The sequence below is a fragment of the Toxorhynchites rutilus genome, chromosome 2, assembly GCF_029784135.1.
Source record: "Toxorhynchites rutilus septentrionalis strain SRP chromosome 2, ASM2978413v1, whole genome shotgun sequence".
In the NCBI taxonomy this organism is placed as follows: domain Eukaryota; kingdom Metazoa; phylum Arthropoda; class Insecta; order Diptera; family Culicidae; genus Toxorhynchites; species Toxorhynchites rutilus.
The window spans coordinates 33,367,049-33,384,748 of record NC_073745.1 but is presented as its reverse complement, the minus strand read 5'-3'; the positions used below and the strand labels follow the sequence as shown (position 1 = coordinate 33,384,748).

Below are 17,700 nucleotides of genomic sequence, written 5' to 3'. Positions count from 1 at the left end.
ACTTTTCGTTTCGTGCTCCGAAAAAAAAGTCCCAGAATGCTGATTTTTGACAAAAAACATTTTTTTCGAGATGACACTAGATCTCGACGTTTCATGCACTTCTAAGACATTTGGCATCAAAATTTTTTTTTCGAAAACCCCAATTTTCTTAACTCCCCCCTTGGGTGATTTTTCGATTTTCAAAAACTCAAACGTTGGACAGCTATGCGCCACTCTCCTTTAAGTCCGATTGAGCTGATATTTGGCATAGGGTGTTTTTTCGAGGTGGTGAACATTTTTTATGGGGTAACTTTTTGAAATTCGAGATGACCATTTTCATTGGCACCCTAATATATATATATATATATATATATATATATATATATATATATATATATATATATATATATATATATATATATATATATATACTAGCTGACCCGGCAAACGTTGTTGTGCCATATAAATTACTTCTAGTGAATATTTTGACTGTTGAATAAAAAATAACTAATGTTTTGCAATACATGTGTCTTTAAATGTTTCAACGATCTATAAAATAAATTGATTATGATCGATGTAGGATAGATTCGTGGATATCGAGCAGATACGTGAAGATTTTACCGTGTATTGCATTGGACCGTGGGAACTTCCCGAACCTGAGTGTGATGTGGAGATGGAGTTGAGATCTATGATGTACAGAGAAATGGACCGGATCGATCGGATCTCAGGATTCGTCTTTTGCATTCAGAAATCTGATCATTCGTGCTATGAAATGTAGCAACCTTGCCTCGGCGCAAAATAAACTTCAAAATAAGTAATCCGTGTATTCTTGGAGCAATTTAATCTGTACCAGATTAGCAGACACGAATATAATTTTAAATTGCTTAAATTTGGATGAAAATCATTACTCGATGTTGTTTAAATACTTAGAAAACAGTCCAAACTTAACGATTCTTCTATAGATCTTGTATACATTCAGCAACATGTTTGACGAAATACGTGTAATTTTGTAATAGAGCCCATTAAAGACTGCATTTCTTTTGTTTGAACACACGTGCTGTCGTTTGAACAAAGGCTGTGGCGGTGTTACTCATGATAGCGTCTTGCAGGGTGCAATCAATGTTTTTACGGTGGTTAGACTATCCACCCGCCTCTCTAAGGGGTAGCTTCCATACAAATGAAACTCAAATTTCTGCATTACTCAGGAATTAATCAAGCAAATGAAACCAAATTAGGCATATGGAGTTTTTAGAGTGCAATAATTTTTTTTATGGTAGTTAGACTCTCAACCCCCCCTCTCTAAAAGAGTCCAGCTTATATATAATTTTATATATGAGATATATATACATATATATATATATATATATATATATATATATATATATATATATATATATATATATATATATATATATATATATATATATATATATATATATATATATATATATATATATATATATATATATATAATTACGTGATGGAGCAAGCCACGTGACATCAACACCAGCACAGAACGCATAAGTCAGCATTCTGCTCACAATAGGAAAACGCAACATCATCAACAACCTTGAACCACGCCACCCGATCAAAGTCCATAGACGCCACCATCGAATCCGAAATGTCTCATCAGCAGATTTAGGTTATTTAAGATCTCACCTTCGAATAGCTAGGTCATTATGTGTACAACCTTGTAGTGATAAAGAGTGAAATAAATGTTTTTTTTCGATTAAACCGTGAATGTAAACGTAATTGGCGCTGTAGCAGTCGGTGACAGTTAGGAAGTGATAGTGTAAAAACAGTGGAACAGTGAGGAAATAAAAAACCTCACTAAAGTGGTACCCGCAGGAAGCGTCAGCAGCTAAAGGATTAGATCCGTTGCTAGATTCGAGGACCCCCCGGCACATCAACTTACCAGACTGGAACCCAGGACCCACGTAAGTGAATTATCCGCTTATACTATCCTTAGTTAAAAGTGATAATTTACAAAAATACTGATTCGGCACTACCAGATAGACCGATCAGAGTGCAAATTTTTTTTAATCACTTTTGCCTCCCGCTCAACGAGCCAGAAGCAGAAGCGAATAAGTAAATTTTTTGCACATTCCCCCCTCTTGAGAACGACGCGCTCCAAGTAGACGTCAATTCTCACCTCCCCACAAACAAAACGATTCGAACAACAGGTGCGCATCAGGTTTCGTTCGCACAAAGCTAAACGCCGCGACGACAGCCAAGTACCGCTGAACAATCGTCTTTATGCCTAAAGTGACTAATAGTACAGCACTTAAAAAGGCACGGAAGCAATTGAAATTTGCTATCCAAAATACTGATCTATCCGAGACAGAAGAAAGTGTCGATTCGGATACTTCAGGTGATTTTTCCCACGTGCCCTTAAAGGACAATACACAAATACCTGACCTATCAGGCTTAATAATAACTGAAACTAAAGAAATGGAGGAAATTGCCGCACAACTTCGTGCTATTAATCAACAGATGGCACTCATTAGCGAGCGACAGCAACAACAGGAAAATACTTTACAGCTACTAAACCAACAAACTGAACAAGTCGTAACACACGAACAAGCACCAAATGTGCAAATTCAACATGAAATTCAAAATCAAATCCAATACAGAGTGGAAGATTTTTTCCGTATACCAGATCCGATAAAATCCCTCCCTACATTTGATGGGAACAGAAAGCAATTGACGGCATGGTTAACCACTGCTGAAGAAACGTTAGAAATATTCAAAGGAAGAGTGAACGATCAACTCTTTAAAATGTACGTAACAGCCATAACAAATAAAATCGAAGGAAGGGCTAAGGATATTCTCTGTTTAGCAGGGAATCCTAAGGAGTTCGATGCGATTAAAGACATCTTGACAAATGCTTTAGGCGATCGTCAGGAGTTGTCGACATATAAGTGCCAATTGTGGCAACATAAAATGACGGATGGCATGAGCATCCACAAATATTATCAAAGGAGTAAAGAGTTAATACAAAATATAAAAACTCTCGCCAAGCAGAAAGAAGTTTACAAAAATAATTGGAACGCTATCAACATTTTTATTGACGAGGACGGTCTCGCCGCTTTCATATCTGGGCTAAAAGGTCCATACTTCGGTCACGCTCAAGCAGCTCGACCCAAAGACATAGAGGATGCGTATGCATTCCTATGCAAATTTAAATCCCAAGAGATAGTGGCAAACAGCCTTGGTGAAAAACACCAAAAACCAACAAAAACACCACACAAATTTGAAGGTCCCTTCAAAGGAGGACCACCAAACATTCAAAAACCCACATTTTCACCGAAAAACGAAGGTGAAAATTCAAAACAATTTCAGACCAAACAAAACTACGGCACACCAATGGATGTTGACCCATCCTTGAGAAGTAGATTAACATTGAACAAAAAATTAATCAACAATACGGAAATGGAATCAAAGGGTAACGATTCATCCGACGAAGAAGATATTAATGAAGGAAATTCAAATTTTTACGGAACTGTTTCGGAAACAAACGAAACATAGAAAAAAACCAAAATTTTCTACCCTATCTTTTAATCGAAGATATCTCTAGCAGCAAGAAAATACGCTTGCTTATCGACACAGGCGCAAACAAAAACATTATCAGGGAAGGAATAATACCAACAGTAAAAAATACCAACACAACAAAAATAAAAAACATCTTCGGAACACATACTATAGACAAAAAATGTAAACTCAAACTCTTAGGTCCAAACATACCAGCACAAACTTACTTCATATTAACATTCCATGAGTTCTTTGATGGAATCATAGGCTCTGAATTTATGTCCAAAACGAATACGTTTATAGATTATAAAACCGGTACAATCTGCATTAACGGAATCAAGACTCGTTTTAAGAAATATATCCCCTCAAATAAATATTACTATCATACAATCACAGTCGAAACTGACAGAGACGGCGATTGGTTTGTTCCAAGATACCAAAATTTCTCTAAAAATACGCTAATTCAACCGGGATTATATTCGTCTCGAAACAATAAAACCACTATAAAAATACTTTCTAAAAACAAAGAACCGCTTGTCGTACCAAAATTGAAGTTAACAGTGAACAACTTTGAAACACTTTGTCCGATCCCCACTACTTCGAAAGATACACCCGATAAAGAAATTATAGACAAATTAATACGGACACAACATTTATCAAACTACGAAAAAAACAAACTTATCGAAACAATAATTGATAATCATCAAGTCTTACTTAAAAACGACGAAAAACTTACTTCTACGACTGCGATTAAGCATAAAATACTAACGAAAGACGAAGACCCAGTTTATACAAAAACATACCGGTACCCACATCATTTTAAACAAGATGTCGAATCTCAAATTCGAGAAATGTTACAAAGCGGAATAATCACACCTTCAACAAGCCCATATTCCTCACCAATTTGGGTTACCGAAGAAGATGGATGCTTCGGGCAAACGAAAAATCAGAGTAGTCATTGACTACAGAAAATTAAACGATAAAACAATCAACGACAAATTCCCGATGCCAGAAATCGAAGATATTCTCGATAATCTAGGCAAATCCCAATATTTCACCACGTTAGACCTAAAATCAGGATTCCATCAGATCGAAATGGATCCTAAACATCAGGCAAAAACAGCTTTTTCTACTAGCCAAGGGCACTTCGAGTTTACGAGGATGCCATTTGGGCTAAAAAACGCTCCTGCCACGTTTCAACGGGCAATGAATAACATCCTTTCCGACTTTATTGGCTCTATTTGCTATGTTTACCTCGATGATATTATTATCATCGGACACAGTCTAGAAAACCACCTAGAAAACATTTCCAAAATACTCCAACGACTCGTTAAATTCAACCTCAAAATTCAACTCGATAAATGTGAGTTCCTACGTAGAGAAACAAATTTCCTTGGACATATAATCACACCAAACGGAATACGACCAAACCCAGACAAAGTTCAACAAATTTTAGACTGGCCTTTGCCAAAAAACGAAAAACAAATTAGACAGTTTCTTGGACTATCGGGATACTACCGACGTTTCATTAGAGATTACTCAAAAATCACGAAACCGATGACAAAATATCTAAAGAAAGACCAGACCGTAAATACAAAAGACTCTGACTATGCTGAAGCATTCTCAAAACTCAAACAAACGATAGCCTCAGATCAAATCCTGGCATATCCAGATTTTGATCTTCCCTTTATATTAACTACAGATGCTAGTGATTACGCTGTGGGTGCAGTCCTATCACAAGTACAAAACAAAGTAGAACGACCCATTGCATTCGCGAGTAGAACACTCAACAAGGCTGAAACTAACTATTCAACAATAGAGAAAGAAGCTCTTGCAATAATATGGGCTATACGCAAATACAAACCCTATTTATTTGGTAATCAATTCAAATTATTTACGGATCATAAGCCACTTACCTTCATAAAAACATCCCTGAAGAATAACAGAATATTACATTGGAGACTAGAACTCGAAAATTACCAATATACAGTAGAATATAAACAAGGAAAAGCGAACGTCGTTGCAGACGCTCTAAGCAGGAAAACTGAGAACACGTTTGAAATGGACACAAATACCACCGACGATTTAAGCTCTCAACACATAAATAAACAAACAGATATTGCTGAAATAAATGCTCACACAGAAAATCTAACCATTGAACCAGAAGGACAGATGAACCAACAGAACCCAGAGACAACAAGATCAGACACCGAAGACCTGGAAACAGTACATTCAGCTGACGATTCGGACGATTATTTTATTAAATCAACTGAAAGACCGATCAATTACTATAGAAACCAATTAATATTCCGACAGTCAAGACTCGACATAGAAGCATCAGAATCACCATTCCCAAATTATAGACGAATAACAATAAGCATGAATGACTACGACGAAAACTCAATTACAGAATTCATAAAAAAATACCATAACGGGAAGCAAACCGCAATTTTAGCTCCAGAAAATCTAATTAATCTTATCCAACTATCTTACAAGAATCATTTTAGCAAATCAGGATACTTCGTAATAACCCAATATCAAGTCGAAGACGTCAGAACCGAAGAAAGGCAGAATCTACTAATCACAAAAGAGCATGAACGAGCACACCGCGGAATAACGGAGGTGGAAAATCAACTTAAACGAGCATACTTCTTCCCAAAGATGCACAACAAGATCAAGGCAGCAATCAACGCATGTGTAATCTGCAATACCCATAAATACGAAAGGAGGCCATATAATATCAAATTATCTCCGAGACCATCGACCGAAAAGCCAATGGAGAGAGTTCATATGGACATTTTTTCTATAAATTCCTTTAATTTTCTATCAATGGTTGATTCTTTCTCCAAATTCGCGCAAATGATTCCAATTGAAACCAAAAACCTTATTGATGTAAAAAACGCACTTTCAAATTTCTTTAGTAATTTCGGTACACCTTTACAAATTGTAACGGATCATGAAACAACTTTCAGATCCATTCAACTAAAAAACTTTTTGAATAACCTAGGAACATCTCTTACCTACGCCTCATCCTCAGAAAGCAATGGGCAAGTTGAAAAGACACATTCAACCATTATAGAAATTTACAACACAAATAAACATAAATTTAGAGACATGAACACACCAACACTAATTGCACTTTCTATCTCATTATATAATTCCAGCGTACATTCTGCAACAGAATATACACCGAACGAAATCTTGTTCAACCAAAGGAATGTAGTAAACCCCCAGGAAATTTCTAGTACAGCTAACGAAATTTTCACGAAAACAAAAATAAACATAGAGAAATCAAGAAACAAACAGACAAAAAACAATAACAAAAAAGAAGACCCACCCAACATTATTGAAGGACAGGAAGTATTTGTAAAACCTAATCTAAGAAAAAAATTAGATCCCAGAGCAGTCCAAACCAAAGCTCACCAAATCACTGAAAAAACGTTTGAAAACAGTAGAAAGGTCAAACGACACAAGAACAAAATAAAGAGAATCAAAAACGACCATCCATGTATAAGTTAATTCTATCATTTTTATTTTGTCTGTTTCTACAGAATCATTGCCAACATCTAGAAATCAAAAACCTAAATCAGGATCCAATACTACTATTACATCTAAAACACTGTTACATACAAACCGGCATTATAAAAATTGTTCACCCAATAAATTTAACTATACTCGAAGAAAACGCTAATACATTTTTAGAAATTTCAAGAAGAATAGATAGAACTTCACCCATATCAGATCTAATCATACGTAAAAGCAAACAGATAGCAGATAGCCTAATTCAACTGAAACCTATTAAAAGTAGAAGACAGAAACGATGGGACAGCATTGGAACAGCCTGGAAATGGATTGCAGGAAGCCCCGACGCGGAAGACTTGCGCCTCATCAATAGCAGCCTAAATGACCTAATCGACCAATCAAATGAGCAACTCAAAGTGAACCACGTAATTAACGAGAGAATTACAGCAATAACGAACAACATCAATCAACTAATCGATCATCATACTTCACTCAACACCATACTACTGAAAGAGATGGATGCAATCACATTATTACTATCCCTGGATGCAACCAACAATATCCTCGAAGAGATCGAAGACACTATACTGAGATCACGAGTATCCTTGCCAAGCAGTAAGTTACTAACACTTAAAGAAATTTTTCTGATCGAATCAATTCTGAACGAACAAGGTATTACAACTGATTTCCCAGAAGACGCCTTGAACTACGTGAAACCAAAAGTAGCCAGTAGGAATGACACACTGCTTTACATTTTGGAAATACCTAAAACCCATGGGGATTGCCAAATAATCAAAGTCATCCCACTTATCGTCAATGATACTGTTATTACAGACGCTCCAAGTTACATCATTAAATCAAACAAAAAACTTTTCACAACGAACGAACCTCAAAAGACGGTCCAACAGCTACATGAAACACAGCCATTTTCTGACCACTGTGTTTTTCCTATAGTAATGGGACTAGAAAGCCATTGTTATGTCACCCAGTCAAACCAGACAACAATACAATCCCTTCCAGGAAGCAAACTCCTGATAGTCAACGTAAAGAATCAATTCATTAGTTCGAATTGCGGACCGCATAATCGAATATTAACAGGAAACTTCCTCCTAAATTTCGAAAAATGTAGCATCCAAATTGAAAACGAGACCTTCGTTTCCGAGGAGATTATCAGCAACACAAAACAATTAATTGGAATATTCCCAGGACTATCACTAAATAAGTACATAATCAACAAACAAAACTTCTCAACTTTAACCTGGCAAACGATGAATAATCGGCACCGAATTGAACACATTGTATTACAGCAATTCGAACATAAAAGATGGTTCTACGGAATACTTGGAAGCTTCTCATTCACCACTTTCATCATTATAACAATAGCGATTATCTGTTTTCGCAGGAAAAAAGTTGTATTTACAGTTCGTTATCCCCGTTCGAACAAAAAGTCGAAACAGAAGAAACTAGGAAAATCTCAGCAACTGGCCGAGGACGTCCAATCTTACCCCCCGGAGGAATTACGTGATGGAGCAAGCCACGTGACATCAACACCAGCACAGAACGCATAAGTCAGCATTCTGCTCACAATAGGAAAACGCAACATCATCAACAACCTTGAACCACGCCACCCGATCAAAGTCCATAGACGCCACCATCGAATCCGAAATGTCTCATCAGCAGATTTAGGTTATTTAAGATCTCACCTTCGAATAGCTAGGTCATTATGTGTACAACCTTGTAGTGATAAAGAGTGAAATAAATGTTTTTTTTCGATTAAACCGTGAATGTAAACGTAATTATATATTTCTGAAAGAATAATAATTTATTTGTATTGTGATGCTGAAACATGTTTTGTAGCTTTCATCAATCCCGAAATACAGCTGGTTTTGTAATTCCAGATTCTAAATGAATCAAGTTTTAATCAACAGTACGAAGGGAAACATCATGAAAAAGTTTGGCTTGGTCTTTTAATTGAATTTATTCATCAACTTTACTGAAACTGCAATGTATTATAGGCTACGTTTGTGAGTTCTTTATTATGCTTCGATATAACGTATAATTCGATACAACGTACAATTTTGAAAGCAACATTTTTTTTAAATTAATATCTATATAATTCTATATATTTAAATTAATATCTATATAATATTCCTAGTACTTTTACCAAAACTCATCATTATAATATTATTATTAGGGGATTATTTTCAGACACAATTCTCGTTCAAGATTTTCCAACCACTTACAAATAACATGTTTCTCCGAATAAATGGAATAAATGTTTCATACAGAAAATATGATAGAATAAAGACAGCCCTAAATCGGACAATTCCTTCCTCGAGTTTTGCTCTTATCAACACATTCGGCGATCCATTTTTATGTATATAGATAGAGGACGATATAGGAGTGAGTTTTATCAGAATAAAATCCATTTCCACTTTCGAACAAATATCAATTTCGTTAGCGCAAACAACAAAGGGACTAACAAAGCTTGTCACTATGAAATTATAGAACATATGGGAATTGAATTTTCGCAAATTTTCCCATTTTCTTCAGAGTTTTCCGAAAATTTTCAATTGTCATGATTGGTTGGAATATGTTTGATTGAAATATGTGTTTTAATTTCTTGGAACCACCCCCCCCCCTCTCTATTCCAGAGGTGGGAGGGGAGTCATACCAGCATAGAAACGTTTCTCGTACCCAAAAACTCTCACATCCAAAATTTAGTTCCGTTAGCGTGATTGATTCTCGAGTAATGCAGATGCATTCCATTTTCTTGACTAGTTCTCGAATTATGCAGAAATTTATGCTTCATTTATATGGCAGCCCAGGGGGGAGGAATGTCTACTCACCGCAGAAATGTTTCTTGCTCCCTAAAACCTTCACATACAAAATTTGGATTCATTTGCTTGTTTGGTTTTCGAGGTATGTAGAAATTTGTGTTTCATTCGTATGACAGCCCCCCTTAGAGAAGGGGGAGGAGTGTCTAACCACCATAGAAACATTTATTGTCCGCTAAAAACTCCACATGCTAAATTTGGCTCCATTTGCTTGATCAGCTCTCGAGTTATGCAGAAATTTGTGTTTCATTTGTATGGCAGCCCCCCCTTAGAGAGGGGTCTCGCACTATCATAAGAACGTTCCCAGACCCCAAAAACCTCTACATACCAATTTTCATGACAGAAAGACAGAAAGACAGAAAGACAGAAAGACAGAAAGACAGAAAGACAGAAAGACAGAAAGACAGAAAGACAGAAAGACAGAAAGACAGAAAGACAGAAAGACAGAAAGACAGAAAGACAGAAAGACAGAAAGACAGAAAGACAGAAAGACAGAAAGACAGAGAGACAGAAAGACAGAAAGACAGAAAGACAGAAAGACAGAAAGACAGAAAGACAGAAAGACAGAAAGACAGAAAGACAGAAAGACAGAAAGACAGAAAGACAGAAAGACAGAAAGACAGAAAGACAGAAAGACAGAAAGACAGAAAGACAGAAAGACAGAAAGACAGAAAGACAGAAAGACAGAAAGACAGAAAGACAGAAAGACAGAAAGACAGAAAGACAGAAAGACAGAAAGACAGAAAGACAGAAAGACAGAAAGACAGAAAGACAGAAAGACAGAAAGACAGAAAGACAGAAAGACAGAAAGACAGAAAGACAGAAAGACAGAAAGACAGAAAGACAGAAAGACAGAAAGACAGAAAGACAGAAAGACAGAAAGACAGAAAGACAGAAAGACAGAAAGACAGAAAGACAGAAAGACAGAAAGACAGAAAGACAGAAAGACAGAAAGACAGAAAGACAGAAAGACAGAAAGACAGAAAGACAGAAAGACAGAAAGACAGAAAGACAGAAAGACAGAAAGACAGAAAGACAGAAAGACAGAAAGACAGAAAGACAGAAAGACAGAAAGACAGAAAGACAGAAAGACAGAAAGACAGAAAGACAGAAAGACAGAAAAGAAAGACAGAAAGACAGAAAGACCAAAAGACAGAAAGACAGAAAGACAGAAGACAGAAAGACAGAAAGACAGTTTTGTTCTTTGTCTCGAATTATTAGACCAGTATTTTTTTATTTTTTTTGTTAGAGTGACCATTTCTATTTAGGATGGTCCAAAAAATCCATTTTACGCATTTTTGCCAAAAATGATTTTTTTCTAAAATTCATAACTTTCGAACCACTGGACCAATTCAGATGTTCAACATATTAAATTAAAGCCAATTAGCTGGTATTTTTTGGAAAAATACTACAGTTGCAAAAAAATTGAATTCTGTTTTCGTTATTATTGATTGTATTTGTTTTTCATAGTTTCCATGGTCTCGGGACCAAAGGCACTATATATTTTTTGATTTTTTCTGGAAAGCTGAGAATTTTTCACATAGCATATCTCGAAACCAGGGAGGCGTTTTTTTCCGTTTTTAAGTTATGATAGTTCAAAGTTAACCGATGGTCCGAAAAATCATTTTTGTCCCATTTTCTCATAACTTGCTGAGGTTTTTTCACATAATAAATTCGAATACCAGAGAGGTGTTATTTTTCGTTTTTAACACATTAAGGACCGAACGTTTTGGGGCAAACTTGAACGCTTAATTTGTTCGGATTTCACGAATGAGATCGTTTCCTTCGATGTGGATGAGACGAAGACGAACCATCGGTAGGCCTTTTTAGATTCTTGGCAACCCAAGGATTTAACCTTCAAGTGTAGAAAATACGGGGTTTTTCGTGATCCATCCGGAACAGACGGAACGCGAAACACGAGAAATCTCGTGAGCGGTCCGCAATGTGTGAAGTTATGATTTTTCATGTTTTCATGTTTTCAGTTTTCGTTCAATATTTCAATGCGACTAGACTGGATGTATCTGACTATAATCCAATTAATTGGTAAGTGTGTTATTTTTTCAAGAAAGGCTAGTAGGCATCAATTTGATATATCGATCATCTGAATCGGTCCAGTAGTTCAAAAGTAATACATTTTTGAAAAAAGTCATTTTTGGTCACTTTGAAAAATCATTACTCGAAAACGAAAAAAAAACGCCTCCCTGGTTTCGAGATATGTCATGTGAAAAATCCCCAGTATTCCATAAAAAAATATCAAAAATCATAGCGCTCTTGGTTCCGAAACCATGAAAACTATAAAAAACAAATACAATCAATAATGACAAAACCAAAACCTGTAATTTTTGCAAGCGTAGCATTTTTTCAAGAATGACTAGCTTATAAGCTTTAATTTGATATATCGACCGTCCAAATCGGTTCAGTAGTTCACAAGCTATGAATTTTTGAAAAATGTCATTTTTGGAAAAAGGGGAAAAAGTCGATATTTCGGATCACCTTAAAATGAAAATGAGCACCCTAACAAAAAAAAAATAAAAAAATACGGGTCTAATAGTTTGCGATAAAGAACGAAACTACCACTTTTTGCGAAAATCTGAGAACTACTATATCGGTTTGACATGGAATGGCTGTATATATAGATGAGATTCGAACTCCAGCTTTTGAGATTTCGAGGTTCGATTGTTCCATTTCTCGAGAGTTCCAAAGTTCGAGATCTTTAAAGCTCTACAGTTATAAATTCCCGAGGTTCGGAGCGCTCGAGAAATTGACTGTTCAAGAGCTATCTTTATCTTTATAAAGTTTGTATCATAAAAATAATGTGTGTTACGTTTCTGAAAAGATATAGCCACAGGAAACTACTTAATACAAAATCCAGTTAAATCCAGTGATATAAATTCAAGTGATCTGGGAAGAGTTCAACCAGAAGTATTGTTACACTGTTCTGCAGTGCTCAGATCCAACTTATTTTTTGCTGAATTCCATTAAAGCTATCCTCACCCACAAATCCACTTACTTTTTTCCCCACTGACTCAATTCCATAGGTGAACACTAGAGTGAATAATTTTCCTATCAATTTTATGACCAGCCATTGGCGGAGGGCATTTTAGTCGGTCCCACGGTAGCAGCGGAATTTGCCAACGATGGGTCCACCTGGAACTGGCAGCGTCGCACTTGAAAGCATCGCATTTTTTTTTCTCTGCGCCCCCTCAAGGGATATCATTGCAGAAAGGGAGGGGTCGGATCGGAGGGTTACAAATGCGAACGGCGAACGGAACGGTGTGTACCATATCTCTGACGACTCTTGCATTCTCGCGGAAAAGTGACTCGTGGAGCGCGCTACGGATGGTTTGATTGTAACGCCCCGAGGCCACGTCACTTTTAAAACGATTAGAGTGAAACGTGGACGGAGTGTTCTGAGGAACGGTGAGTGACGGAACGGAAGCCCCCGGAGAAGTGGTGGTGGGAGAGCTGTTTTTACCTGCATTTTAATCGAAACAGCCGACGTCAGAAATTATCATAACTCGCCCCTTGCGCTTACGGATGATGGATTGATGGATGGTTGTTTTTGAATACAATGATTATACTTTAATGTGGCAGACCCAAAAGCGTACGACTCCTGAAACGGACGTCAAGTTGCGGTGGGAGAGAAGTGATCGCAATTTGATTAATTAATAAATTCGAACCGTCGTGAGTTAATATCCGATTCCGACCGATTGTTGCTGCAGCGGAACTCGTTAAACAAAAATCATGTCCAAACTCGGTAACAATGTGAAATGACGCCTTTGGGTTATCACGTAAATCAATGGCAATGAAATTCATGTCCATGTTCCGCTCGAATCCCGGTTTTTGTTTCTTTACGACCACATTCCCCACGATATGGCGGCGGCAATTCAAGAAGCCGTTAGGCATCAATTCTCCCTTCCATATCCCATGACTGACACATTACACTTTTCATTTCCACTCTCGAAGCCCGCACTGACCGTCGTGATCGTTACGCGAAGGGCCGCGATAATGTCAAACCACAACACAACCGTCACGATTTGAATTGTCCCCCGATCCCCACCCTCCCACTGCGAAGGTTTGGGCGCCTTTTTTACGGAGATGGCAATTTACCCACAGCGGCAATAATTTGTCGTCATCGTTTTGTAAATATTACACTTCCAATATTTATTCTTTTTATGAGCACTGACTGACCGACCGGCTGCTTCGTATTACTTTCGCCGGAAACTTTAAGCCACCATTTCGTGAGGGTGAGGACCGAGGGGGACCTTCGGAGCGCGGCTGGCGACGGTTATAAAATTATTACTGTTCCGCCTGATTGTGTTTTTCCATTTACCACGACGCCACCCACCACCCCCGCTAGCTAGAGCTGTGTAAGTGTGTTTGTGTGTGTGGGTGTGGTTGTGTTTGGCAGAGATTTTTCGCTGGGATCAGCCGCCGGCTTACCGCGCTTTAATCCACGGCGAAGCTGCGAGGAGCGAGATAAAAGCGAGAGTACAAATATAAAAGTGGTATTAATTACATTTTGTTTACATCTGCCGCTGACACGCCGTCGAGTCGAGGCAAGTCCCCGCACGGCAAGCAGAAGAAACAATTGTGCCCCGGCGGAGGTGTAGTCGGGTGCTTTGCTAAATTAAATTATAATCGTCTTTTGGGTAATTTACGCGAAAACGATTCGCGTGCGCCCAGCGAGGGGAAGTTTGCTTTGTTGTGATTTATCACTTTTTATCTTAAGCAAATAAACAGTTTTTGAACGCATAGGATATTTATTGCCAATCTATACTTTAATAGTGTCTGGTACAGAAAAAGTACAGTCGTACCGCGATATTAAGGTGAAAGACAAAAAATTGAGGTTGGAAAAATTCTGTAAGTCTTCCGAAAACACACGCGATGTGAAAATTCCATGTTTTTGTTTGTACTCGAACATGATTTTCGCTAGTGTTGAATGTCTATCCCAAACACGAACAATGATACACAAATATAAACATGTATAAACAAACACGATGTTTATAATTCAAGAACATCATATACAAACATATCATCCAATGTCGCAGTATTCATTGCTTTCGTTTCGTTTCTTTTCATGCACGGAAAGAAATTATTCATCCTAAAACATTTCTTCGTAGAATATTTTTTCACAGAAACTTGAAATTTAGTTCCCATTACAAAAATAGCATGAACTAACAGGCTATGAGTTCATGCACATTTTGCAAGTCTGGTTGAATAATCCATGGTTTCGTGCAAAGAAAACATTTTCTGAATAGAAAGAAGTTTTCTATGAGATTTTCTTTGCGTGCATGTTGCCAATTGAAGTCTGGGGAACCGACTGCACAGCGGGAGACGTCCTACAAATGCTGGCCAAATAAATAAATAAATTCCCAAAAATTAGTTTTAGATGCATATTTTCAGGAAAGTTTACAGATATTCTTGATATTTTTATGAAAGTTTGATTAGGGCAGCCAAGTTAGGGGCGTTCAAAAGTCACAGGAGGGTTGTGTCCGAGACACGACCGCATAGTTGACGCAGAATTGCATTGTTAAACTCTTTGATAGTGATTTGGTGGCCCTGAAAAGGGCCGTTTTGTCTGGTTGTTAGGTATTGTTTTTTCACTCCACCAATGCCCATAACCGAGTGATAATGATAGAAAGATGGTGATTAGTCATTAGATGGTGCGTATCACGATAGAAGATGCCTAAGTGGAATGAGATATGATGAAAGCCGCCCTCTGAGGTCCTGGACGAGCTGACTCCTGTGTTATGTACGGATGAAATAAAGAAAAAAAAGTCACAGAAGGTTGTGTCCGAGACACGACCACATAGTTGACGTAGGATTACGTTAGGCTATCTGTCGCATGCTGATTTTGGATGTTTGAAAAAATATATTGTTAAACTCTTTGATAATGATCTGATGGCCCTGAAAAGGGCCGTTTGATTTGGTTGTTGGGTTTTTTTTGTTCATTTCACCAGTGTTACAATCGAGCTTTCGGTATCAGTGATAGAAAGTTGTTTCAGCTCCGATGCACGTTTACGAGATTGGCGCTCATATTGCGTGAACATATATTCCGACATATTTACTCGCGTAAAACATTATGGAGCAACAAAAACAACAATTCACTTCTGTTGTTTTTTGGCAGCGGTAGCTTTTTCGGAGCCGCTGCTGCTTATTTCTGTTTTTATTTTGGTGGTTTTCGTTGACACCATCACGTCGAGCTAAACGGCGAATAGCGAATTTGATACACTGGATATTGTCATGTAGAACCTTGCGATACGCTTCGATCCTCCTTTGCCTTCCTTGCCGCATGAAGTCATGTTGGTTGATGTTGATCTGATGTGACCACACTTAAAACACTAAAAACATATATGTTTACCGATCTGAGCGTCGAACAAAATGAGAAATCTGACTGAGCAGCAGCATCAACAGAAAGAGAGAACATGCCTGAAACTTTCTGCTCATGATGTTTGCTGTTGCCATCAGTACTGGACCGATGCGGGACACAGCTCGATTGTTGATGTTAGGCTTCGATGTTTACTGCCGCTGCTGCTGCTACTGCCACTTAAGTTCGATATGAGACACAGCTCAATTGTTGGCCGCCCAGATTCGATGCTCGTCTTGAAGTTCACTGCTGCACTTTCACGGTTCCAAGAAGCGTGTGCTCGCACTTCTGATAGAGAGAGCGTGCCCGAAATGCTCCGCTCGCGATGCTTGCTGCTGCCACTAGTAGAGTAGTAGTAGTTTGCCGCTGCTTATACTGCCATAGAAGCTTGATGTGAGGCACAGCTAGCCTATTGACCACACAGTTTCGATGCTCGTCTATATATTAGCCGCGTCCACTGCTGCTGCTCTCCACTGTTGTCCGTTCCACGTCCGTTGTAAAAATGAATAAAATCCACGAACGCTCCATCCTTTTATATCATTTGGTATGTGTGAAGTAGGCGCCTCCTCCTCGATTGTCATACAGCTTGCCGGTGAACGAACGAATCGGGCGCGAAAAAGAAATGACGTCAATTTCGATCAATCAGGCCTAGGTATCTTCTGTTTGGATAGTGGTTGAAATTTTTTAATTGTTCGATTGTTAGTTACATGATATATATTATTTTATTCAATTTGAAAAATTATTATGGAGTGCCGACAACGCAAACATCTCATCAATCCATCATGAAATTAATGAGCAATAAGCGTTTGAAATTGGACGGGTCGCTCATTTATTTTCTAACGATCATTTATTTTCTAACCGGGAAGCAGTTGACATACTACGCTGCGCTTTTATGTACATGAAAAACCACTTTTAACATGCGGGGAAAAAATCTTATATGAAAATTACCAGATGTCAATGTTGCCAAGCGTAGTTATTAATGGTTAACCCATCCGTTACGAGCGTCGTCTATAGACGACATCTGCGCGACGTCCTGTGTGTACGAATGTCGTCTATAGACGACATCCACGCGACGAGCTGTGTGTACGAACGTCGTCTTTAGACGACATGAAATTCATACTGCTCTTCGATCACACCAGCGCGATGTGCATACATTTCGGCGCAGTGCTTCGTACAGGGGTAGCACTTCGGCGGAGCACACTGCCGTAATGAAAGGGTTAAACCGACGCCGAACCGAATAGCGATGAACGCACCCATATCACGAACTTCGACATTTGATTTGCTATTATGGTGCTACTCGCCTGTGTAGTTCGCGCAAAGGCATCGGCAAAATATTATTTTAGAAAATTCCTTGAGGCATTTGTCTGAAACGTGATGTGTATGACTGGAGCCGTTTCGCTATATATATATATATATGTTTCTGACGTGATAAGTTTCCTGTTAGTTGCACATGATCAAAGA

At 38.0% G+C, this 17,700-nt stretch overlaps 2 protein-coding genes across 3 annotated transcripts in view; both read left to right on the top strand.

Annotated features, from left to right (window-relative positions):
* Positions 1-17,700, top strand: part of LOC129770177 (beta-1-syntrophin) — a 652,823-nt gene that overhangs the window by 192,578 nt on the left and 442,545 nt on the right. The window lies entirely within an intron of this gene.
* Positions 1,449-8,817, top strand: LOC129770178 (uncharacterized). The gene is made up of 2 exons (XM_055772844.1): positions 1,449-1,916; positions 6,675-8,817. Exon 2 carries the CDS (start codon positions 7,017-7,019, stop codon positions 8,598-8,600), a length of 1,584 nt encoding a protein of 527 aa, XP_055628819.1. The 5' UTR covers positions 1,449-1,916; positions 6,675-7,016; the 3' UTR covers positions 8,601-8,817.